The sequence below is a fragment of the Pan troglodytes genome, chromosome 18 (genome assembly GCF_028858775.2).
Source record: "Pan troglodytes isolate AG18354 chromosome 18, NHGRI_mPanTro3-v2.0_pri, whole genome shotgun sequence".
Lineage (NCBI taxonomy): Eukaryota > Metazoa > Chordata > Mammalia > Primates > Hominidae > Pan > Pan troglodytes.
In genome coordinates this window covers 35,117,963-35,143,602 of record NC_072416.2, presented here as the reverse complement: position 1 = coordinate 35,143,602, position 25,640 = coordinate 35,117,963, and the positions used below count along the sequence as shown (strand labels likewise).

At 53.2% G+C, this 25,640-nt stretch overlaps 2 protein-coding genes across 4 annotated transcripts; one reads left to right on the top strand and one right to left on the bottom strand.

The window, feature by feature from the left end:
* Positions 1 to 4,631: 4,631 nt before the first annotated feature.
* BCKDK (branched chain keto acid dehydrogenase kinase) lies at positions 4,632 to 8,897 on the bottom strand. The gene is made up of 12 exons (XM_001156688.6): positions 8,722 to 8,897; positions 7,783 to 8,154; positions 7,622 to 7,690; positions 7,418 to 7,528; positions 7,077 to 7,124; positions 6,877 to 6,996; positions 6,702 to 6,800; positions 6,440 to 6,513; positions 5,982 to 6,110; positions 5,812 to 5,901; positions 5,174 to 5,332; positions 4,632 to 5,080 (listed from the first exon to the last, which is right to left on the bottom strand). Exons 2-12 carry the CDS (start codon positions 7,975 to 7,977, stop codon positions 4,936 to 4,938), a joined length of 1,239 nt encoding a protein of 412 aa, XP_001156688.1. The 5' UTR covers positions 7,978 to 8,154; positions 8,722 to 8,897; the 3' UTR covers positions 4,632 to 4,935.
* An 11,156-nt stretch (positions 8,898 to 20,053) lies between these two features.
* VKORC1 (vitamin K epoxide reductase complex subunit 1) lies at positions 20,054 to 24,883 on the top strand. Of its 3 annotated transcripts, XM_016928450.3 has the most exons (4): positions 20,066 to 20,478; positions 21,608 to 21,717; positions 22,179 to 22,262; positions 24,395 to 24,883. In XM_016928450.3, exons 1-4 carry the CDS (start codon positions 20,306 to 20,308, stop codon positions 24,601 to 24,603), a joined length of 576 nt encoding a protein of 191 aa, XP_016783939.1. In that variant the 5' UTR covers positions 20,066 to 20,305; the 3' UTR covers positions 24,604 to 24,883. The 3 variants fall into 3 exon arrangements, with proteins under 3 accessions (XP_009428908.1, XP_016783939.1, NP_001238859.1); NM_001251930.1 differs by lacking the exon at positions 22,179 to 22,262 and having other exon boundaries at positions 20,080 to 20,478; XM_009430633.4 differs by lacking the exons at positions 21,608 to 21,717; positions 22,179 to 22,262 and having other exon boundaries at positions 20,054 to 20,478.
* The last annotated feature ends 757 nt before the right edge of the window (positions 24,884 to 25,640 follow it).

Below are 25,640 nucleotides of genomic sequence, written 5' to 3'. Positions count from 1 at the left end.
CACCATGTTGTCCAGGATAGTCTTGATCTCTTGACCTCGTGATCTGCCAGCCTCAGCCTCCCAAAGTGCTAGGATTATAGGCGTGAGCCACCGTGCCCGGCCAGCTGAACCTTTTTAAAGGCCCTGGTACTTGAGGAAGCCAAGATGTGCCAATTTTCAGCGGGCGCTGCCCCCACTTTAACAGGGCAGAGCCAGAGCGGCCGCCCTGGTGGCCTGGAGCCGCACACTCGCGCTGGCCTAATGTCGCTCCCCGCCCCCCCCCCCTTTTTTTTTTTTTTTTGAGATGGAGTCTCGCTCTGTCGCTCAGGCTGGAGTGCAGTGACGCGATCTCGGCTCACTGCAGCCTCCGCCTCCCGGGTTCAAGCGATTCTCCTGCCTCAGCCTCCTGAATAGCTGGGATTACAATCGTGCGCCACCACGCCCGGCTATTTTTTGTATTTTTAGTAGAGATAGGGCTTCACCCTGTTGGCCAGGCTGGTCTCGAACTCCTGACCTCAGGTGATCCGCCCGCTTCGGCCTCCCAAAGTGCTAGGGTTACAGGCGTGAGCCACCGTGCCCAGCCAGTGCCCCATTTTTGAAGGTTGAAGAGACTACTTCCCCTATTTGGGATACAGTTGGTGCGGGGAAAGCAGAACGGGTGTGTCCAGGGACAGGCCATAATTCACCCTCACAGGATAAAGTCTAAAGAAAGGACGAGTTGGGCGGGGCGTGGTGGCTCACGCCTGTAATCTCAGCACTTTGAGAGGCCGAGGCGGGCGGAGATCGAGACCATCCTGGCTAACACCGTGAAACTCCGTCTCTACTAAAAATACAAAATTTAGCCGGGCGTGGTGGCACGCGCCTGTAGTCCCAGCTACTCGGGAGGCTGAGGCAGAAGAATCGCTTGAACCCGGGAAGTGGAGGTTGCAGTGAGTCAAGATCCCGCCATTGCACTCCAGCCTGGGGACCAAGAGCCAGACTCCATCTCAAAAAAAATAAAAAGGCCGGGTGTGGTGGTTCACGCCTGTAATCCCAGCACTTTGGGAGGCCTAGGCGGGTGGATCACGAGGTCAGAAGATCGAGACTACTCTGGCTAACACGATGAAACTCCGTCTCTACTAAAAAAAAATACAAAACAATTAGCCGGGCGTGGTGGCGGGCCCCTGTAGTCCCAGCTACTCGGGAGGCTGAGGCAGGAGAATGGTGTGAACCCGGGAGGTGGAGCTTGCAGTGAGCTGAGATCGCGCCACTGCACTGAGGGTTCTATGAGTCAGTAAAGGTTAAAGCCATTTATATGTGTATGGTCCAACCATATACAATCGGCCCTCCATATCCGCATGTCCCACCTTTGAAGATTGAACGAAGAGCGGGTTGAAAATACAGTGTTTAGGTATGGTGGCTCACACCTGTAATCTCGCACTTTAGGAATCCAAGCAGGAGGATCGCTTCAGGCCAGGAGTTCAAGACCAGCCTGGGCAGCATAGAGACCTCCTTTCTACTAAAAATTTGGGGGAAAAAAAAAATTAGCTGGGCCTGGGGGCCCGCACCTGTAGTCCCACCTACTCAGGAGGCTGAGGCAGAGGGATCGCTTAAACCCAGGAGGTCAAGGCTGAGTGAGCTATAATCCCTCCACTGCACTCCAGCTTGGGTGACAGAGTGAGACCCTGTCTCAAAAAAAAGTGGGGGAAAGAAAAGGAGGCTGGGCGCAGTGGCTCACTCCTGTAATCCCACCACTTTGGGAGGCCGAGGCAGGCAGATCACCTGAGGTCGGGAGTTCGAGACCAGCCTGATCAACATGGAGAAACCCCATCTCTACTAAAAATACAAAATTAGCCAGGCGTGGTGGCCGCATGCCTGTAATCCCAGCTACTCGGGAGGCTGAGGCAGGAGAACCACTTGAACCTGGGAGGCAGAGGTTGTGGTGAGCTGAGATTGTGCCATTGCACTCCAGCCTGGGCAACAAGAGTGAAACTCTGCCTCAAAAAAAAAAAAAAAAGACTGGGCGTGGTGGCTCACACCTGTAATCCCAGCACTTTGGGAGGCCGAGGCAGGTGGATTACTTGAGGTCAGGAGTTCAAAACCAGCTTGGCCCACATTGTGAAACCCCGTCTCTACTGAAAATACAAAACAGTCAGGGGTGGTGGCGTGTGCCTGTAATCCCAGCTACTTGGGAGGCTGAGGCAGGAGAACTGCTTGAACCCAGGAGGTGGAGGTTGCAGTGAGCCGAGATCGCGCCACTGCACTCCAACCTGGCCGACACAACAAGACTCCATCTCAAAAAAGAAAAAGAAAAAAGAGGGAGGAAGGGAGGAAAAGAAAAGGAAAGGAAAGGAAATATTGTAAGGATGCATAACCCACAGATCTGAAGAGCTGACTTCATATCTGCTGTTTGGCAGGGCCAACTGTAGGACTTGAGCACCTGCAGATTTCGGTATTCACAGGCGGTCCTGGAACCAATCCCCAGCAGTTAAGCATGTATAACTATCAATCATATAACTATGTAACGGTTGAACTATCCGTCTTAGCAATATACAAGTGTATTGCAAAGTGCCAGACCGGGTAGGTACTCAGTAAACATTCCCTTTGGCTATTCTCTGAATCTTGTTTGATTTATAATGTGGTTATTGGGCTTGGAAACAATTCTGAGAGGAGTGGAATGCTCAGGGCCTGCGGATGGGTCTCTCAGAGGTTACAAATCAAGAAACATCCGACAGGCATGGTGGCTCATGCCTGTAATCCTGGCACTTTGGGAGGCTGAGGTGGGTGGATCACGAGGTTGGGAGTTCGAGACCAGCCTGGCCAACGTGGTGAAACCCCATCTCTACTAAAAATAGAAAAATTAGCTGGGCGTGGTGGCACGCGCCTGTAATCCCAGCTACTGGGGAGGCTGAGGCAGGAGAATCGCTTGAACCTGGGGTTGGGGGGGGTGGGGCGGAGGTTGCAGTGAGCGAAGATCGAGCCACTGCACTCCAGCCTGGGCAACAGATTGAGACTCCGTTTAAAAAAACAAAACGAAACAAAACAAACAAAAAAACAATGTAGGTGCTCCACCCAGATCCTCTGGGAGTTCTTGCTGTTTCTGTGCCCAGATTACCTTTGATGTGCTTTCAAAGGCCCACACCAGCACCTGAGGCTCTTCTTAAAAAACCATCCTTAGGTTAATAGAGCTGTTCACTTTCCCAACTGACTTTAACCAGTGACTGCCAAGTGGAGAAATTAATCAGTGACTCTGAGGTTTAGCTCTCTTACCTTCAACCCTGAGGCATAATTGACTGGTTCTGGGCTTTTGCCTGAGGTCACATCCTTGCTTGGCTTCCTCCCCTTCCCCTTCCTGCTTCCCCTACTCTGTTCTGGGAGCACTTTCTTAAGAAATCACGTGGACATGAATCCTCTCAGGGACTCCAACCAGAAACATCCCTTCCCAGCTCAAAACCCACTCATGGGCCAGCTGCAGTGGCTCATGCCTGTAACCCCACCACTTTGGGAGGCTGGGGTGGAAGGATCATTTGAGCCCAGGAGTTCAAGTCCAGCCCGGGGCAACATAGGGTTTTGTAGAAACCCTGTTTCTACAAAAAATTTTAAAATTTAGCCTGGCATGATGGTCCAAGCTACTCAGAAGGCTGAGGTGGGAGAATCTCTTGATCCCAGGAGTTCAAGGCTGCAGTGAACTCTGCAGCCACCATATTCCAGCCTGGGCAACAGAGCAAGACCCCATTTCTAAATAAATAAAAACTCACCCATGGATCCCTATGGCTCAAGATAAATCCCATGTTTCAGGGCCCTGGCCTCTGACTGCTGCCTGCCTCTCCAGCCTCAGCGCCCTGCCTTGCAGCTGGCGGGATTTTTCAGTCTAGCAAGTCACTGTGGTTTCCTAGCCCCTGCCATTTGGCTTCCACATACAACTTCCCCTCCATCCCCGTGAAGGGTAGGAGATGGTACAGGCCTAGAGCCAGCCTCAGGAAGTTTGCTGTGGGAGCTCACATGTGAAGGCAAGAGAACTTTCCAGTTCTCCTCCCAGCCCCACCAGGCCGCCCTTAGGCCTTTCTTCTTCCCTGGCAAGGTGGGTAGGGTGTTCCTACCTAAGATGTCATCTGGAGTTCTGATTCAGGTCTAACCTTGAGCCTACTTGATATCTTTGCCCAAATCCTAGGTCCTTTCTATCAGGGCCCCACCTTTCCTTGCAGTGGGGCACCCAGTCCCTGCTAGGGCCTGCCAAGGCACAACCTTGTATGTTCTTTTCCTTGGCAGCAGCAGACACAGTATTTTTAACCTACTCAGGCTTGGGAAGCAGTTGGCTCAGGAGTTTGCCCAGTCTGGTGACCTTCACCTCTAGAAACTGTGACTGCCAGGAAAGGAAGAGTCAAAACTGATGCCCGAAGCTGGGTCAGTCTGGGCCTTCAATATTATCTGGGACCCGGAAACATTTGTTCAACAAGATGAATGAAAGCTCTTTGTATAAGGTGCTGCAGTCATCCCACTCCCACCAAATCAAACATGCAACAGACTTGGGACCCATTCTACTCATGGCCTGCCAGTCTCTCAGGGCAGGTAAGAGACTGGGACACGAACCAGTTCAACCCAAGGGCTCAGTGAACCTGAATGGGGGCAGAAACAAAAGTTCACCTGCCCTCCCCACACACGGGGCCCGAGAGGGCATTCAAAATGTGAACTTTAATAACAACAGGTCAGAGTGGGGGTTCCCCAGGAACGAGAATGACGGAACTGGTGCTGGAGGCCTCAGGGTGCCCACTTCCCCACTCCAAGGTCTGGAGGCGAGGAGGCAATGGACCCTGTTGAGGCGGGGCAGTGCCCAGCTCCATGTAAGTCCATCTGTCTGGGGCCCTGAGACCCAAGATGCAGCAGTGTGTGGAGCAGGGGGCCGCCCTGCCTGACCCGGGAGGTCCTGCAGGGAATGCGGCCCAGGCTGGTCGGGTGAGCAGGCCAAAGGCTGTGGGGTCAGATCCGGAAGCTTTCCTCCCGGCCATCGATGTGGCGGAGCCGCAGGTAGACGTCCGTGCCAATGCCCTGCAGGGACTGCAGCTGCAGAGACCCACCGAGGTACTCCGCGTAGGCCCGTGACGTGGGCAACCCGAAGCCAAAGCTGGGGGTGGGCAGGGGGACAGGACAGGAGGCTTCAGAGGCTTGAGTCTCCTGGGGTCCCCCACCCCTCCATCCTGGCCTGGCAGGGTCTCACCCGTGCATGGGTCCTGACTGGGCGCCACTATGCATGTCCAGATGGCCAAAGAGGGGGCTGATCCGGGGGTCCTGTGTGCTGGCCTCAGCAGTAGTGAAGTGGTAGTCCATGACCCGGTCCAGATCTTTGTGAGCGATTCCTCCACCACGGTCTGAGATCCTAGCAAGATGGCAACAACAATGGGCTTGGCTCAGCTTTGATGGGGTACTCACCACCCCCCAAGCAGACAGTGCAAAGTCTGCCTTCCTGTTCCTTCCACCCAGAGCTGGAATGTGGTCCACCTAGACCCTTGGGCCTTGTTTGTATCATCCTCACCCCTGCCAGGGCCACTGACTGCTTATACCTTCTCACAGGATGTGACATTTATCCTTGGCCCAGCATCCTAGACCGACTCCTGACTGTTTCTCAATTTCAAGCTCCTCAGCTGCTGACAGAGGCAGGATACCTAGGCCTGCAGCTGGCCCCAGATCCATTAATAAGCAGCTCATGGCCATCTCAGGATTCAGAGAATAGTTTGTCTGGTCAGGGACCAAGTCCCAGAATGGGGCAGGAAGGGGCTCAAGGTCCTAAATCAAGTCAGAAACAGTGCCTAGACCCCCATCCCATCCACCTCAGCTCAACTCCCACTCGGGGCAAACCTGATGATCAGATCGACATCATTGTTGGCGATGGTGATGACCACATCTGGGACATTGTAGGGAGTGTCTAGGTGACTCTCCATTGTGGCTCTATGCAGAGGGGAAAGACCAGTAGGTACAAGCACCCCGGTTCCTGTCCGCCCCCAAGTCAGCACATCAAGCCACCCCACCTCATGGCATTCTTGAGCAGCTCCGGCAGGATGTAGTCCAGTGGCATAGGGATGAAGGGGAACCGGGCAGCCACATGGCCATTGATGCGGACACGGGGCGCATTGCCATACTTGTGCTCACACAGGCGTCTGCGGATAGGAGCGAGGGTTCAGTCAGGGGCCCCTCCACCAGTGGTTTGCAACTGGAAACAATTCTGCCCCCCTAAGTAACATATGGCAATGTGCAAAGACATTTTTGTTTGTCACAACTAGGCAGTACTGCTGGCGCCAGGGATGCTGCTGAACTTCCTAACGTGCACGGGGCAGCCCCTATGACAAAGAATTATCTGGCTGGAAATGTCAATAGTGCCATGGTTGAGAAACCCTGCTCCCCGCAGACCATGCCCCGGGCAAGGGCTCAGACCCAAGCCTTCCCTGCCCCAGATGTCTGCCCACCCCCTGAGCCATTCTTGCCTCACCTGGCAAAGTCCACCCACTTCTCAATAATCTTCTTTGGTGAGAGACGAGTACAGATGATGCCGACAAAGTCAGGCTGGCCGGAGAAAGGAGGTCAGGACTACCCATGCCCCTAGCCCCACCCCAAGATGCTGGCAACTTCGGAACTGCCCCAAAGCACCAGCCCCACAGCCTCAGCCCCCAGGCCCTTGACCTGGATCCCCAGCCCAGTCTCCTCTGTCTCACTTAACGTTCCCAGGTGGGTCTCAGGTCCCAGAGCCCCACCTTGTCCTCATGCAGCGCCAGGTGATGCGTGGCCAACATGCGGATTCCAAGCCTCGAAGTCAGCGTCTTGTCCAAGAAGTAGCGGACGAGCTTTTCATCCTGTAAAGAGTGAGGTCTCAGAATCCCATGCCCTTCCCACCCCCAGCAGGCCCGGCCTCTCCTTTGCTGCCCCAACCTCTATGTGCTTCCGGCTCTCACGCAGGCCCTCTGCCAAGAGGGTCACCACATCCTTGTGGTCATCCAGCAGCTGTCGCACCAGCTGGCAGTACTGGGCCTCGTCCGCCTGGTCCTTGATCTGCAGGTCACAGAGTCATGAGGAAGGGTGGTCCAAGCCCAACCTCTCAGCCCCTCACCCTGCTCTGGCCCAGCACTCACCGGAGGGAAGTCTGTCAGCTTCTGGAAGGCACGGATATATAGCTCATGCTGCAAGGAAGAGGTGTGGGAATTCACAAAGCCGCATGGGCACTGAGCAGAGAACAGCCACCCCCACCTACCCGTGGGGATCACCACCCAGCTGGTCGGCCACGTGATCAAACCCCCACTTCGACCCTTCCAGGCTCCGTGAATACACACCTTTGGCTTCTGAAGGCCTGGGGTTGAATCCTGTGTGGCCCTGACACCTTTAGGCAAGCAATTGTCTGCCACTCTGGGCCCCAGACTCCCCACTTGCCCCCGGGGCAGGGTGGCCCGCTGACCTAAGGTCCTCTCTACCTTACCACGTGCAGTATGGTGGGGTTGCAGCCAATGATGAAAGGAAGGCAGCGGAAGCCCTTGATGCGGTGAGCAATCCTCACTGGAAGTTCTTGCTGCAGGTACCGAGCACTTTTCTAGGAGAAAAAGAGAAGGGAAGGCGGGGCTGGAGCCTGAGTGTCTGGGAGAGCTCCAGGATCCACGAGGCAAATAGAGGGCGTGAATCTTACCAGAAGGTGACTGCCGTCCTGAGAGCGGCCAGCGTAGAGCATCATGGTGGGCGTTAGGCGGACTGAGGGCTAGAGAGGGAGAGAGGCCTTGAGCAGAGAACCCCCAACACTCTCCCTCCCGCCTACATCCCGGACCCTGGGCTGGCTGCCCCCTTGCGCACCTTCTCCGCTGCCGCGTCGATGGCCGACTGGTTGTAAAAGGAGGTGACAGTCTTGGAGCGCTCCCGAGCCATCTCCACGTGGTGTGTGTCGGTGGCCGACGTCGAGCGGGCCCGGAGCGCGAGTGCGGGCCCCAGGAGGGGCCGGAGCGGAAGCCCGCCCCGGGGACCGCTCCTCAGCACCGACGCCAGGATCATCGTCTTGCTCCTTTCAGACCCGGTGGCCGCTAGGACTGAGGATCCGCTAGGACTGAGGACCCAGGCGACCCAAAATGGGGCAAGGGGGTGTGGGTGGGTAGGGGCTCTTCTCCGACTTCAGGGACCAGGGTGCGTCGAGGATGCTGACAGGCTCAGCCCGCGGAGAGCAGCTCCCATCTACCGGGGCGGGGAAGAGGAAGTTGTAAGGATCCGAATCCACAGAACCCGCACCATCTCTCCACCTGTGCATCGGTCTCCCCAGACCCGGGCGACCTCTCCCCACCACTCCCACCGTCTCCCCAGATGCACACAGGCCGCGCCCAAAGGACCTAGCCTCCCGGGGGCTTCTATTACCCAACCCAAGGCTCTACTGGCGGTGGGAGGGCTGTCGGGGGAGGAGCCCCTCAGACCCTTCCAGCCCGAAAACCTCGCCCCAGCGCCCCGGGGTCCCGGGTACCCTTCTCAGGGGGCGGGGCTGCCCCTGCCTGCCCAGCGCCTTCAAACCCGGGCCCTGGGAGCGCGGCCAGTGAACGTGCGACACCAGCCCTGGGCCCCTGGGGCCGGCTTGGGAGGGTGCGGCACGGAGTCCCCAGCGGGACCCCCCACGCGGGTCACTTGGTTCGGCCCGGATGCCCCCCATATGGTAGATGCCAGCCCCGTCTGCGCGCCCGCGCTGTGATGGAGGCTGCGGACGTGCGCCGCGGGGCCTCCGCGGACTGAGTAGGCCGGGGTCGCCCCACTTACCGCGGGGCCGGAGCCAGGGCCCGGGTCCCAGCGGAAGGGCTCGAACAGTCCACTCGCCGGGCGCCCAGCCGCCTGCGCCCTCCGCCGCCGTGACGTCGCGTGGGCGGCAGCGCCCGCTGGGTCCTGGGAGTTGTAGTTTGGTCTGAGGACCTGCAGCCCCGGGCGCCCGCGCATCCAGGCCACGCCCTTGCTCCCGGACCCCAAACAGCACCGCTTCCTCCACACGGCTCTCGAGGCTCTCCGTGTCCCTCCTGGCCTCTATCTCCTGCTCTATGAAACGGGCTCCCTGGGAGCTGGAAGATCTTAGATGTAAAGCGCACAGATCACGCCCTGACTCCTTCTCGGAGGTCTTGTCCTCCTTCCAGTTCTTGGTTCATTTATGGGTAACCAGGCTTCAAACCCCAGCTCGGCCCCTTAATATCTGGAGCAAGTTATTTAACTGCTCAGTGCTTGGTAAGATGAAGAGATATCATCAGTTTTGGGGTTGTGTGGATTACATGAATTTATATGAGTGCCTAGAACAGTGCCAGGCGTGGAATTAGCACTATATAAGGGTTAGGCATTATTATTCACTCATGCCTGCAGATAATGCAAGTCGCTGACTGGGTGTCTTTTCTGCACCAGGAGAGGAGATTGGGCAGTGAGTTGAACAGATCTTTCCGTGCCCTGCATAAGAAAACAGTTTCAGTATCATTGGCTGTGATGAGGACTTTCAGAGGAGGCTGCGGGAGCCTCAGATAGAAACTGAGACAGCTGTGTAGGTGCAGCCTGAGTAGGACTTGCAAGGGAGCGGGGTGGGAAGGGTGTGTGGCAGGACAGACAACAGCCCAGATGGTCCGAGGATATGGCTGGAGCCATATGGGATCTGGGAAGAAGAGGGGCGGCAGCAGAGAGCGAAGGATAAGTCTGCATTTGTCCTAGGGTAGTTAGGAACCACTGAAGGGTTTTAACTGGTGGGCTCTCCTCCTTAGACAGAACCCCTTGTCTGCAGTGATTTAGAGTGGGGCGTTTGGTGAGACCAAAGGCAGAGAAACCAATAAGAAGACAATTACTTTAGGCCAGGCGCGGTGGCTCAGGCCTGTAATCCCAGCACTTTGAGAGGACGGGGTGGGCGGATCTCAGGAGTTCGAGACCAGCCTGGCCAACTTGGCAAAACCCCGTCTGTACTAAAAATACAAAAATCAGCCGGGTGTTGTGGCTGGCGCCTGTAATCCCAGCTACTCGCGAGGCTGAGGCAGGAGGATCGCTTGAACCCGGGAGGAGGAGGTTGCAGTGAGCCGATATCCCGCCACTGCTCTCCATCCTGGGCAACAAGAGCAAAACTCCGTTGCAAAAAAAAAAAAAAAATTATCCAGGCAGGAGGCGCTGGAAGGGACACGTTTCAGTGTGTGCACGTGCATATGTGTGTAGTGTGTATTTGTACTAATTGCAATTTTCTTTACCATGGTTATATATTTCCTAAATATGTTCAATAAAAAGTGCTAAGTGAAGCAAGTGACATCTTTGGAGGCTATCTTTATTTATTTATTTGGAGATGGGGTCTCGCTCTGTTGCTCAAGCTGTAATACAGTCGCTCCATAGTAGCTCACTGCAGTCTCCGACTTAAATGATCCTCCCACCTCAGCCTCTCAAGTAGCCGAGACTGTAAGTGTGCACCACTACCCCCAGGGTGATTTTTTCCCCCTCAGGCAATCCTTTTGCCACAGCCTCCCAAAGTGCTGGGATTACAGACGTAACCTACCGTGCCTGGCCTATTTTTGTTAGAGCCGGGGTCTCGCTATGTTGCCCAGGCTGGTCTCAAATTCCTGGCCTCAGCCTCCTGAGTTGTTGGGGTTACAAGAGTGAGCCACTGGGCCTGGCGGCTGTCTTTAAACTTGGAGGTTAGCCAGGTGCAGTGGCTCATGCTTGTAATCCCAGCACTTTGGGAGGCCAAGGCGGGCGGATCACCTGAGGTCAGGAGTTCGAGACCAGCCTGGCCAATATGGCGAAACTCTGTCTTTACTAAAAATACAAAAATTAGCCGGATGCGGTGGCATGCACCTGTAATCCCTGCTACTCGGGAGGCTGAGGCAGAAGAATTGCTTGAACCCGGGAGGCGGAGGTTGCAGTGAGCCAAGATCGTGCCAATGCACTCCAGCCTGGGCGACAGAGAGAGACTCCGTCTCAAAAATAAATAAATAAATAATAAATAATAAACTTGAAGGTGAAAAAAATAAATAATAAATAATAATAAATATAAACTTGGAGGGAGGACGCCTCACCGTGACTGGCCTGCCTGAGCAATTGGGGGCAGACCACGGGAAAGGGGCGCCCTGCATCTCTGGGTTTCCTCTTTGCCCCCCACCCACACCATTCCCACCCGTTCTTTCCCAGCGTCCTGGAGTACAGTCAGGCGGCGGCAGCCCCGAGGCAGCCACGGCTGGAGCCCGTGGTAAAAGGGAGCGGGAAGGGTGCTCCTGGCGGGGAGGACAGGCTGCGCAAAGCAGCAAAGGACTGGCAGTGGTCTGTGCGCCAGAATCTGGCGCTCACGTGGCCGCGGCGTGGACAGGAGCCGCAGGCGGAGGAGGCTGCGGCTGCCACCGAGGTGGAGACGTCTGGCACAGGCCTCACCCCATTTGACCCCGCTCGCTAGGCCCCGGCTCGGCCTGGACTCGCTGCTGCCCCCGGCGGCGGAGGTTGGACATGCACCTCGCGACCCCCTTTTCAGAATACTGTATACAGGTCAGGCGGCTTTCTAAGCGCTTTCAATGTATTTTTAAAAATCTGCATATACTCGATGTAAAAGAGAACCGTATGTATTTATTTATTGAGACAAGATATCGCTCATGTCACCAAGGCTGGAGTGCAGTGGTGCGATCACAGCTCACTGCAGCCTCGAACTCCTGTTCTCAAGCAATCCTCCTGCCTCAGTCTCCCAAAGCACTGAAATTACAAGCGTGAGCCCCACGCCTGTCCTACAACATTATTTATTTTATTTTATTTTATTTTATTATTTTTTCTGAAACAGTGTCTCACTCTGTTACCCAGGCTAGAATGCAATGGCATGTTCATGGCTTACGGCAGCCACAACCTCCCTGACTCAAGCGATCCTCCTACCTCAGCATCCCGAGTAGCTGTGACCACAGGTGCCTGCCACCACACCCAGCTGATTTTTAAAAAAATTTTGTAGGGACGGGATCTCCTTGTGTTGCTCAGGCTGGTAACGATGGATCTTCTGGCCTGAAGCGATCCTCCCATCTCAGCTTCCCAAAGTGTTGGGATTACAGGCGTGAGCCACTGGGCCCAACCAACTTCTCTCTTTTTTTTTTTTTTTTTTTTTTTTGAGACAGAGTCTTGCACTGTAACCCAGGCCAGAGTGTAGTGGCACAATCTCGGCTCACTGCAACCTCTGCCTCCCAGCTTCAAGCAATTCTCGTGCCTCGGCCTCCCAAGTAGCTGGGATTACAGGTGCATACCACCATGCCCAGCTAATTTTTGTATTTTTGTAGAGATAGGGTTTCACCATGTTGGCCAGGCTGGCTTCAAACTCCTGACCTCAGGTGATCCATCCGCCTCGTCTTCCCAAAGTGCTGGGATTACAGGCATGAACAACAGAGACAAGCACGGCCTGGCCAACTTCTTACCATATAACTTTGACACTTCTTGTATCAAGAGGTGAGGGAGTCTATGTTCCCTCCCCTTGGAACTGGGAAGGCTTGTGATTACAGTGGAACGGATGCTATATGACTTCTGAGTTTAGATCATAAAATATGTAGCTTCCACCTGGCTTTCTGGAGCACATGTGCTAGTCCTGAGCTGCCAGGTGGGCAGTCTGACTGCCCTATATTATTATTATTTTATTTTTAAATTGAGACAGAGTCTTGCTCTGTGACCCAGGCTGGAGTGCAGTGGTGCGATCTTGGCTCACTGCAGCCTCCACCTCCCAGGTTCAAGGGATTCTCCTGCTTCAGCCTCCCAAGTAGCTGGGATTACAGGCATGCACCACCACACCCGGATAATTTTTACTAGAGAAGGGTTTCTCCATGTTGGCCAGGCTGGTGCCCTGTACGAATTATTTATTGCTGTGTAACAAATTACCTCCAAAACATAGCACCATGCTGGAGTGCAATGGCACGATCTTGGCTCACTGCAACCTCTGCCTCCCGGGTTCAAGCGATTCTCCTGCCTCAGCCTCCCTAGTAGCTGGGATTACAGGTGCCCACCACCATGCCCAGCTAATTTTTTGTATTTTTAGTAGAGACGGGGTTTCACTATGTTGGCCAGGCTGGTCTCCATCTCCTGACCACAGGTGATCCACCCACCTCAGCCTCCCAAAGTGCTGGGATTACAGGCGTGAGCCACACCATACCCAGCTCAAACATAACATCTTAAAAACATTTTTTTAAATAGAGACAAGGTCTCACTATGTTGCCCAGGCTGTTCTTGAACTTGAACTCCTGAGCTCAAGTGATCCTCCCACTTCGGCCTTCCAAAGTGCTGGGATTACAGGTGTGAACCACTGCGCCCAGCCAATATCTTAAAACAATAAACACTGGCCGGGTGCGGAGTCTCATGCCTGTAATCCCACCATTTTGGGAGGCGGAGGCGGGCGGATCACGAGGTCAGGAGATTGAGACCATCCTGGCTAACACGGTGAAACCCTGTCTCTACTGAAAATACAAAAAAATTAACCAGGCGTGGTGGCGGGTGCCTGTAGTCCCAGCTACTCAGGAGGCTGAGGCAGGAGAATGGTGTGAACCTGAGAGGCGGAGCTTGCAGTGAGCCCAGATTGTGCCACTGTGCTCCAGCCTGGGCAATAGAGCGAGACTCTGTCTCAAAAAAAAAACAAAACAAAAAAACAATAAACACTTATCACACACAGTTTCCTTGGGTCAGGAATCTAAGGGGTTCTGGCTCAGGGTCTCTCATGAAGTGCAGTCAAAATATTGGCCAATGCTACCATCATCTGAAGGCGTGACTGTTTTACAGAATCTGATTCCAAGGTAGCTCCCTCACATGCCCAGCAGGTTACTGCTGGTTGTTGGCAGAAGGCCCGTCATGCTCAGGGTTGGGGTCCAGCCCCAGCTGAGGTGTGAGAGGAACCAGTGGACGTGAGGCAGGGAGCTAGAAGAACACTCGAGAGACAGCAGGTAAATGAGACATGGCTTTATTCAGCAGCTCTCTCATCATCAACATCTTACTCTTGCACTGTCTGCTCTGTCTCAGCTGCTTACTCCGGCAGCTCCCACACACACACAGCTGTGTGGCCAGCTCTCCCTTCAGGGTCAGCAGCTTCACTCTTTCTTTTCTTTTCTTTTTTCTTTTTTTCCTGAGATGGAGTCTCGCGCTGTTGCCCAGGCTGGAGTGCAGTGGTGTGATCTCGGCTCACTGCAACCTCTGCCTCCTGGGTTCAAGCAATTCTCCTGCCTCAGCCTCCTGAGTAGCTGGGATTACAGGCATGCACCACCATGGCCAGCTAATTTTTGTATTTTTAGTTGAGAAGGGGTTTCACCATGTTGACCAGGCTGGTCTCAAACTCCTGACCTTGTGATCCACCTGCCTTGGCCTCCCAAAGTGCTGGGATTATGGGCATGAGCCACCACACCCCACAGCCTTACTCTTTCTCCCTCTGGGCATGAGCTAGCTGAGCTGTGTCTTGGCTTCCCCGAGATGGACAGCTCTGGCTTTCTCTCTTTCTCTGGGCACAAGCACCTGCACAAGAGCCATGTCCCATGTCAAGCCATGTTGGGCCGAGCCCTGTGCACAGTGTCAGCAGGGCAATTATACCTTTTACAGACAACAGTGGCTCAGAGCCAAGTGATGAGCCTTCCCATGTTATGGCTACACGGCTGTGATAACAAGCGGAGCTATATGCCTGCACTCTAAACTCACTGAGTCACTCTGGATGTTTACTTTGGCCTATGCCACTTGACTGCAGCACACCCATGTTTCTTACAGGGCCTCAGTTCCTCACTAAGGAGACCTCTCCCTAGGGTTACTTGAGTGCTTTCATATCATGGTAGCTGGCTTTGTCTAGAATGAGTGATCTACAAAGGAGCAAGATGGAAGCCACAATATCTTCATGATTTAGCCTCTAAAGTCACACACTGTCATTTCTGCATTATCCCAATGGGCCAGTTCAGCCCCTTTCAATGTGAGAAGAGACTTCACAATGGTATTAATACCAGGAAGCAGGAATAACTGAGGACCATTTTGGAAGCTGACTATTAAAGCCTTGAGGCTGCCATGCTGTGAGGAAGCCCAAGCTAGCCCATGCAGAGGACAACATAGATAGGCCCGGAGACTACTCAGAGAAAGGGAGAGAGAATGCTAGGTTATCTTTCAGCTGTTTTAGCTGCTTATTGTTCCAGCTTTAGCCACCATCTGACTGCAATTGTATGAGCCAGAAATAGCCAGGTAAAATTGTCTTCCCAAATTCCTAGTGCACAAAAACTGTCAGAGGCTGGGGGCAGTGGCTCACTCCTGTAATCCCAGCAGCACTTTGGGAAGCCAGGGTGGGAGAACTGCTTGAGCCCAGGAGTTAGAGGCAACATAACAACAACTCGTCTCTAATGAAAAAAAAAAAAAGAAAGAAAGAAAAAGGCCAGGCACAGTGGCTCACGCCTGTAATCCCTGCACTTTAGGAAGCCAAGGAGGGTGGATCATGAGGTCAGGAGTTTGAGACCAGCCTGGCCAATATGGTGAAACCCCGTCTCTACTAAAAACACAAAAATCAGCCATGCATAGTGGCTGGCGCCTGTAATCACAGCTACTCAGGAGGCTAAGGCAGGAGAATCACTTGAATCCGGGAGGCAGAGGTTGCAGTGAGCCGAAATTGCACCACTGCATTCCAGCCTGGGCAGCAGAGTGGGACTGTCTCACATTAATTAATTAATTAATTAAATGCTAGAAGAAAATACGGTCAAAATCTTTTATAACTCTTAGAGTGAGGAAGGCAATCTCGGCTCACTACAACTTCCACCTCCCGGGTTCAAATGATTCTTCTGCCTCAGCCTCCTGAGTAGCTGGGATTACAGGCACCCACCACCATGCCCAGCTAATTTTTGTATTTTTAGTAGAGACGAGGTTTCGCCATGTTGGCCAAGCTTGTCTTAAACTCCTGACCTCAGGTGATCCACCAACCTCAGCCTCCCAAATTGCTGGGATTACAGGCATGAGCCACCATGCCCCGCCTAATTTTAAGAATGTTTATAAAGACAGAGTCTTACCACGTTGTCCAGACCTGTCTCAAACTCCTGGGCTCAAGTCATTGTCTTGTCTCAGCCTCCCAAAGTTCTGGGACTACAGGTGTGCACCACCACACCTGGCTAATTTTGTTTATTTTTTATAGAGTGAGGGTCTCCCTGTGTTGTCCAGGGTGTCTCAAACTCCTGGGCTCAAGTGGTCCTCCTGCCTCAGCCTCCCAAAGTGCTGGGATTATAGGCATAAGCCACTGCACCCGGCCCCAGTGTGTGTCTTCTGAGGCTAAGTCATAAAGAGATTGCGGCTTCTATTTTGCTTCCTCTTAGATCACTCATTCTGGGGGAAACCAACAATAAATAACAGGAACACACCAGGAGATCAGAGAAAGCTGAGATACAGGCCTAATGCCCAGTCCTCTGTATTCATTTCTAATTGCTGCTGTAACAAGTTACTGCACATTTAATGATGTAAAACAACACAAATTTATCTTACAGTTCTGTAGCTTAGAAGTCTGACAGAGTCTCACTGGGCTGAAATCAAGATGTTGATAGTTCCTTCCTGGTGACTCTAGAGTGAGAATCCAGTTCTTTACCCTTTCTTGCCTTTAGAGGCCACCCGTATTTATTAGCTCACAATCCCCTTCCTCCATCTTCAAACCAGAAACATTGCAGCTCTCTGTGTCTTTTTTCTTTACTCACATCTCCCTCTGACTTTCTTCTGCCATCCTCCTTCATTTTTTAAGGACCCCTGTGGGCCAGGCATGGTGGCTCATGCCTGTAATCCCAGCACTTTGAGAGGCGGAGGCAGGTGGGTCACCTGAGGTCAGGAGTTCCAGACCAGCCTGGCCAACATGGCAAAACCCCATCTCTACTGAAAATACAAAAATTGGGCCAGGCACGGCGGCTCACACCCGTAATCCCCATACTTTGAGAGGCTGAGGCAGGTGGATCACTTGAGGTCAGGAGTTCGAGACCAGCCTGGCCAACATGGTGAAATCCCGTCTCTACTAAAAAAAAAAAAAATTACAATAATTAGTCGGGCGTGGTGGCCAGCACCTATAATCCCAGCTACCTGGGAGGTTGAGGCACAAGAATTGCTTGAACCCGAGAGGGGGAGGTTGCAGTGAGCTGAGATTGCACCACCGTACTCCAGCCTGGATGACAGAGCAAGACTCTGTCTCAAAATAAAAATTAAGATAAATAATAAAAAATAAATAAAAATCAGCAAATTAGGCCAGGTGTGGTGGTGGCTCACGCCTGTACTCCCAGCACTTTGAGGTGGGAAGGTTGCTTGAAACCAGAAGTTTAGACCAGCGTGGGAAACAAAGTGAGACCCCATCTCTACAAAAATAAAAATAAATTAGCCAGGTGTGGTGGGACGTACTTGTACTCCTAGCTACTAGGGAGGCTGAGGTGCAAGAATCGCTTGAACCTGGGAGACGGAGGTTGCAGTGAGTTATGACAGTGCCACTACACTCCAGCCTGGGTGTCAAGGGTCTTTGAAAAAATAAACAAAATAGGCTGGGCGTGGTGGCTTACACTTGTAATCCCAGCACTTTGGGAGGCCGAGGCAGGCAGATCACAAAGTCAGAAGTTCGAGACCAGCCTGGCCAACACAGTGAAACCCCGTCTCTACTAAAAATACAAAAATTAGCCAGGCATGGTTGCACGCGCCTGTAGTCCCAACTGCTCGGGAGGCTGAGGCAGGAGAATGGCTTGAACCTGGGGGGGGCGGAAGTTATAATGAGCCAAGATTGTGCCACTGCACTCCAGCCTAGGCAACAGAGCGAGACTCCGTCTCAAAAATAAAAATAAAAATAAATCAATAGAGCCTGGTATGATGGCTCACGCCTATAATCCCAGCACTTTGGGAGGCCCAGGTGGGTGGATCATCTGAGGTCAGGAGTTTGAGACCAGCCTGACCAACATGGAGAAACCCCATCTCTACTAAAAATACAAAAAATTAGCCAGGCGTGGTGGCACATGCCTATAATCCCAGCTACTCAGGAGCCTGAGGCAGGAGAATCGCTTTAACCGGGGAGGTGGAGGTTGCGGTGAGTCGAGATAGCACCATTGCATTCTAGCCTGGGCAACAAGAGCAAAACTCCATCTCAAAAATAAATAAATAAATAAATAAATATATAGGCTGGGCACGGTGGCTCACGCCTGTAATCCCAGCACTTTGGGAGGCCGAGGTGGGCGGATCACCTGAGGTCAGGAGTTCAAGACCAGCCTGGCCAATATAGCGAAACCCTGTCTCTACTAAAAATTTAAAAAATTAGCCAGGCATGATGGCGGGTGCCTGTAATCCCAGCTACTCGGGAGGCTGAGGCAGGAGAATCTCTCGAACCTGGCAGGCGGAGGTTGCAGTGAGCCGAGATCACACCATTGCACTCCAGTTGGGCAACAAGAGCGAAACTCCACCTCAAAAACTAAATAAAATAAAATAAAGTAAAATAAAATCAGGAGATTGGTCAGCTTAATTCCATCTGCAACCTTAATTCCCTTTTGGCCATTTAACCTATCATATTCACAAGTTCCAGGGATTCATGCAGGGACATCTTTGGCGACCATTATTCTGTCTACCACACTCTCTAGAAGAGAGTAGATGTGAGAAACAGCATCTGGAGAGGGAGGAGCCAGCAGGAGAGGGAAATATCACAGACGCCAGAGGAAGAGAGTTCCCAGAAGGGTATGTGCAACAGTAAGGGATCCCTCTGGGAGGTCAAGCAAGAGAAGACCTGAAAAACAACCATTGGCCGGGTGCAGTGGCTCACGCCTATAATCCTAGCATTTTGGGAGGCCGAGGTGGGTGGATCACTTGAGGTCAGGAGTTTAAGACAAGCCTGGCCAACATGGTGAAACCCTGTCTCTACTAAAAATACAAAAATTAGCCAGACATGGTGGCAGGCACCTGTAGTCCGAACTACTTGGGAGGCTGAGGCACGAGAACCACTTGAACCCTGGAGGCGGAAGTTGCAGTGAGCCGAGATGGCACCGCTGCACTCCAGCCTGGGCGACAGAGTGAGACTCCGTCTCAAAATAAGTAAATAAATAAATAAATAACCATTGGGTCTAGCGTCTTGGTGACACCAGCCACTAGGTGTCAGGGCAATGCTGGAGGCAGCAGCTAGTTTATGGCGTGGGCAGCAAGGAAGAAGTGAGGAAGTAGAGACTGGGAGTGTAGAATCTTTCCAAAAACTTGAATGTGGAGGGGTAGATGGGATAATGCCGGGAGAGGAGGCTGGTGAAGGACCTCTTAGTGAAGGGAGATTTGTTGCTGTTTCTGAGATGGGAAAGAGAAACAAGTTGCAGTGTAGATGGGGAGGATGGAGAGGTTGAAGGTGTAGGAGAGATGGGTCACCATCAGATGGGACGTCTGTGAAGGAGAGACCTCATCTGGCCCACAGCTTGGAAAGGAGAGACTGACTGTTGAGTTGATGCAAGCTTAGGTGTTGTCAGGCGGGCGCCATGATAGTAGAGAGGTTAGGATACTGTCAAGGGTGTGTGTGGCCAAAGGAGTGGTTCTGTGAATGTATGGGAGAAAGGGAGACCGACCACCAGGAAGCACTGGTGAGGCAGGACCCGGGAGGATGGGAGGCTGCAGCCCGAATGGTGCCTGAAATAGTTTCAGGGGAAATGCTTGGTTCCCGAATCGGATCGCCGTATTCGCTGGATCCCCTGATCCGCTGGTCTCTAGGTCCCGGATGCTGCAATTCTTACAACAGGACTTGGCATAGGGTAAGCGCAAATGCTGTTAACCACACTAACACACTTTTCTTTTCTTTTCTTTTTTTTTTTGAGACAGAGTCTCACTCTGTCGGCCTGGCTGGAGTGCAGTGGCACGATCTCGGCTCACTGCAACCTCCGGCTCCCCGGCTCAAGCAATTCTCCTGCCTCAGCCTCCCGAGTAGCTGGGATTACAGGCATGTGCCACCACGCCCGGCTAATTTTTGTATTTTTAGTTGAGATGGGGTTTCACCATGTTGGCGAGGCTGGTCTTGAACTCCTGACCTCAGGTAATCCGCCAGCCTCGGCCTCCCAAAGTGCTGGGATTACAAGCGTGAGCCACCGTGCCCGGCCAACAGTTTTTAAATCTGTGGAGACTTCATTTCCCTTGATGCCTTGCAGCCGCGCCGACTACAACTCCCATCATGCCTGGCAGCCGCTGGGGCCGCGATTCTGCACGTCCCTTACCCGCTTCACTAGTCCCGGCATTCTTCGCTGTTTTCCTAACTCGCCCGCTTGACTAGCGCCCTGGAACAGCCATTTGGGTCGCGGAGTGCGAGCACGGCCGGCCAATCGCCGAGTCAGAGGGCCAGGAGGGGCGCGGCCATTCGCCGCCCGGCCCCTGCTCCGTGGCTGGTTTTCTCCGCGGGCGCCTCGGGCGGAACCTGGAGATAATGGGCAGCACCTGGGGGAGCCCTGGCTGGGTGCGGCTCGCTCTTTGCCTGACGGGCTTAGTGCTCTCGCTCTACGCGCTGCATGTGAAGGCGGCGCGCGCCCGGGACCGGGATTACCGCGCGCTCTGCGACGTGGGCACCGCCATCAGCTGTTCGCGCGTCTTCTCCTCCAGGTGTGCACGGGAGTGGGAGGCGTGGGGCCTCGGAGCAGGGCGGCCAGGATGCCAGATGATTATTCTGGAGTCTGGGATCGGTGTGCCCGGGGAACGGACACGGGGCTGGACTGCTCGCGGGGTCGTTGCACAGGGGCTGAGCTACCCAGAGATACTGGTGTTCGAAATAAGAGTGCGAGGCAAGGGACCAGACAGTGCTGGGTACTGGGATTATTCCGGGGACTCGCACGTGAATTGGATGCCAAGGAATAACGGTGACCAGGAAAGGCGGGGAGGCAGGATGGCGGTAGAGATTGACGATGGTCTCAAGGACGGCGCGCAGGTGAAGGGGGGTGTTGGCGATGGCTGCGCCCAGGAACAAGGTGGCCCGGTCTGGCTGTGCGTGATGGCCAGGCGTTAGCATAATGACGGAATACAGAGGAGGCGAGTGAGTGGCCAGGGAGCTGGAGATTCTGGGGTCCAGGGCAAAGATAATCTGCCCCCGACTCCCAGTCTCTGATGCAAAACCGAGTGAACCGTTATACCAGCCTTGCCATTTTAAGAATTACTTAAGGGCCGGGCGCGGTGGCCCACTCCTGTAATCCCAGCACTTTGGGAGGCCGAGGCGGATGGATCACTTGAAGTCAGGAGTTGACCAGCCTGGCCAACATGGTGAAAGCCTGTCTCTACCAAAACTAGAAAAATTAATCGGGCGCTATGGCGGGTGCCTTAATCCCAGCTACTCGGGGGGGCTAAGGCAGGAGAATCGCTTGAACCCGGGAGGCGGAGGTTTCAGTGAGCCGAGATCGCGCCACTGCACTCCAGCCTGGGCCAGAGTGAGAATCCGTCTCAAAAAAAAAAAAAAAAGAGACTTACTTAAGGTCTAAGATGAAAAGCAGGGCCTACGGAGTAGCCACGTCCGGGCCTGGTCTGGGGAGAGGGGAGGATGGGGTCAGTGACATGGAATCCTGACGTGGCCAAAGGTGCCCGGTGCCAGGAGGTCATCGACCCTTGGACTAGGATGGGAGGTGGGGGAACAGCGGATAGCCCAGGTGGCTTCTTGGAAATCACCTTTCTCGGGCAGGGTCCAAGGCACTGGGTTGACAGTCCTAACCTGGTTCCACCCCACCCCACCCCACCCCTCTGCCAGGTGGGGCAGGGGTTTCGGGCTGGTGGAGCATGTGCTGGGACAGGACAGCATCCTCAATCAATCCAACAGCATATTCGGTTGCATCTTCTACACACTACAGCTATTGTTAGGTGAGTGGCTCCGCCCCCTCCCTGCCCGCCCCGCCCTGCCCCGCCCCGCCCCTCATCCCCCTTGGTCAGCTCAGTCCCACTCCATGCAATCTTGGTGATCCACACAGCTGACAGCCAGCTAGCTGCTCATCACGGAGCGTCCTGCGGGTGGGGATGTGGGGAGGTAACTAACAGGAATCTTTTAATTGGTTTAAGTACTGTTAGAGGCTGAAGGGCCCTTAAAGACATCCTAGGTCCCCAGGTTTTTTGTTTGTTGTTGTTTTGAGACAGGGTCTGGCTCTGTTGCCCAAAGTGAGGTCTAGGATGCCCTTAGTGTGCACTGGCGTGATCTCAGTTCATGGCAACCTCTGCCTCCCTGCCCAAGGGATCCTCCCACCTTAGCCTCCCAAGTAGCTGGAATCACAGGCGTGCACCACTATGCCCAGCTAATTTTTGTTTTGTTTTTGTTTTTGTTTTGGTAGAGATGGTGTCTCGCCATGTTGCCCAGGCTGGTCTCAAGCAATCTGTCTGCCTCAGCCTCCCAAAGTGCTGGGGGGATTACAGGCGTGAGCTACCATGCCCCACCAACACCCCAGTTTTGTGGAAAAGATGCCGAAATTCCTTTTTAAGGAGAAGCTGAGCATGAGCTATCTTTTGTCTCATTTAGTGCTCAGCAGGAAAATTTGTATCTAGTCCCATAAGAACAGAGAGAGGAACCAAGGGAGTGGGAGACGATGGCGCCCCAGGCCTTGCTGATGCCATATGCCGGAGATGAGACTATCCATTACCACCCTTCCCAGCAGGCTCCCACGCTCCCTTTGAGTCACCCTTCCCAGCTCCAGAGAAGGCATCACTGAGGGAGGCCCAGCACCATGGTCCTGGCTGACACATGGTTCAGACTTGGCCGATTTATTTAAGAAATTTTATTGCTCAGAACTTTCCCTCCCTGGGCAATGGCAAGAGCTTCAGAGACCAGTCCCTTGGAGGGGACCTGTTGAAGCCTTCTTTTTTTTTTTTTAAGAAATAATCTTATTTCTCCGCCCTGGACACTTTTACACTGTTGGTGGGACTGTAAACTAGTTCAACCATTGTGGAAGACAGTGTGGCGATTCCTCAGGGATCTAGAACTAGAAATACCATTTGACCCAGCCATCCCATTACTGGGTATATACCCAAATGACTATAAATCATGCTGCTATAAAGACACATGCACACGTATGTTTATTGCGGCATTATTCACAATAGCAAAGACTTGGAACCAACCCAAATGTCCAACAATGATAGACTGGATTAAGAAAATGTGGCACATATACACCATGGAATACTATGCAGCCATAAAAAATGATGAGTTCATGTCCTTTGTAGGGACATGGATGAAACTGGAAACCATCATTCTCAGTAAACTATCGCAAGAACAAAAAACCAAACACCGCATATTCTCACTCATAGGTGGGAATTGAACAATGAGATCACATGGACACAGGAAGGGGAATATCACACTCTGGGGACTGTGGTGGGGAGGGGGGAGGGGGGAGGGATAGCATTGGGAGATATACCTAATGCTAGATGACGAGTTAGTGGGTGCAGCACACCAGCATGGCACATGTATACATATGTAACTAACCTGCACAATGTGCACATGTACCCTAAAACTTAAAGTATAATAAAATAAAATAAAATAAAATAAAATAAAATAAAATAAAAAAGAAATAATCTTGCTCTGTTGCCCAGGCTGGAGTGCAGTGGCACAATCATAGCTCACTGTAACCTGGCTCAAGCGATCCTCCTGAGTAGCTAGGACTATAGGCACATGTCACTGCACCCAGCTAATTTTTAACTTTTTTTTTTTTTTTTTTTTTGAGACATAGTCTCGCTCTGTCACCAGGCTGGAGTGCAGCGGCACGATCTTGGCTCACTGCAACCTCTGCCTCCCGGGTTCAAGCAATTCTCCTGCCTCAGCCTCCTGAGTAGCTGGGACTACAGGCGCGTGTCACCACGCCCAGCTAATTTTTGTATTTTTAGTAGAGACAGGGTTTCACCATGTTGGCTAGGATGGTCTCAATCTCTTGACCTGGTGATCCATCCGCCTTGGCCTCCCAAAGTGCTAGGATTACAGGCGTGAGTCAACCTCACCGGGCATTTTTTTTTTTTTTTGAGACGAAGTCTCGCTCTTGCTGCCCAAGCTGGAGTGTGGTGGCATGATCTCGGCTCACTGCAACCTCCACCTCCTAGGTTCAAGCGATTCTCCGCCTTAGCCTCCCCAGCAGCTGGGATTACAGGTGCCCATCAACACGCCCGGCTAATTTTTGTATTTTTATTAGAGATGGGGTTTTGCCATGTTGGCCAGGCTGCTCTCGAACTGCTGACCTCAGGTGATCCACCCCCATTGGCCTCCCAAAATACTGGGATTACAGGCATGAGCCACCGTGCCCAGCTGAATTTCTAAATTTTTGATACAGATCGGGTCTTTCTATGTTGCCCAAGCTGGTCTTGAACTCCTAGCCTAAAGCAGTCTTCCCACCTCGGCCTCCCAGAGTGTTTGGATTACGTGCGTAAGCCACCACATCTGCCCTGGAGCCTCTTGTTTTAGAGACCCTTCCCAGCAGCTCCTGGCATCTAGGTAGTGCGGTGACATCATGGAGTGTTCGGGAGGTGGCCAGTGCCTGAAGCCCACACCGGACCCTCTTCTGCCTTGCAGGTTGCCTGCGGACACGCTGGGCCTCTGTCCTGATGCTGCTGAGCTCCCTGGTGTCTCTCGCTGGTTCTGTCTACCTGGCCTGGATCCTGTTCTTCGTGCTCTATGATTTCTGCATTGTTTGCATCACCACCTATGCTATCAACGTGAGCCTGATGTGGCTCAGTTTCCGGAAGGTCCAAGAACCCCAGGGCAAGGCTAAGAGGCACTGAACCCTCAACCCAAGCCAGGCTGACCTCATCTGCTTTGCTTTGGCATGTGAGCCTTGCCTAAGGGGGCATATCTGGGTCCCTAGAAGGCCCTAGATGTGGAGCTTCTAGATTACCCCCTCCTCCTGCCATACCCGCACATGACAATGGACCAAATGTGCCACACGCTCGCTCTTTTTTACACCCAGTGCCTCTGACTCTGTCCCCATGGGCTGGTCTCCAAAGCTCTTTCCATTGCCCAGGGAGGGAAGGTTCTGAGCAATAAAGTTTCTTAGATCAATCAGCCAAGTCTGAACCATGTGTCTGCCATGGACTGTGGTGCTGGGCCTCCCTCGGTGTTGCCTTCTCTGGAGCTGGGAAGGGTGAGTCAGAGGGAGAGTGGAGGGCCTGCTGGGAAGGGTGGTTATGGGTAGTCTCATCTCCAGTGTGTGGAGTCAGCAAGGCCTGGGGCACCATTGGCCCCCACCCCCAGGAAACAGGCTGGCAGCTCGCTCCTGCTGCCCACAGGAGCCAGGCCTCCTCTCCTGGGAAGGCTGAGCACACACCTGGAAGGGCAGGCTGCCCTTCTGGTTCTGTAAATGCTTGCTGGGAAGTTCTTCCTTGAGTTTAACTTTAACCCCTCCAGTTGCCTTATCGACCATTCCAAGCCAGTATTGGTAGCCTTGGAGGGCCAGGGCCAGGTTGTGAAGGTTTTTGTTTTGCCTATTATGCCCTGACCACTTACCTACATGCCAAGCACTGTTTAAGAACTTGTGTTGGCGGGGTGCAGTGGCTCACACCTGTAATCCCTGTACTTTGGGAGGCCAAGGCAGGAGGATCACTTGAGGCCAGGAGTTCCAGACCAGCCTGGGCAAAATAGTGAGACCCCTGTCTCTACAAAAAAAAAAAAAAAAAAAAAAAAAAATTAGCCAGGCATGGTGGTATGTACCTATAGTCCCAACTAATCGGGAAGCTGGCAGGAAGACTGCTTGAGCCCAGAAGGTTGAGGCTGCAGTGAGCCATGATCACTGCACTCCAGCCTGAGCAACAGAGCAAGACCG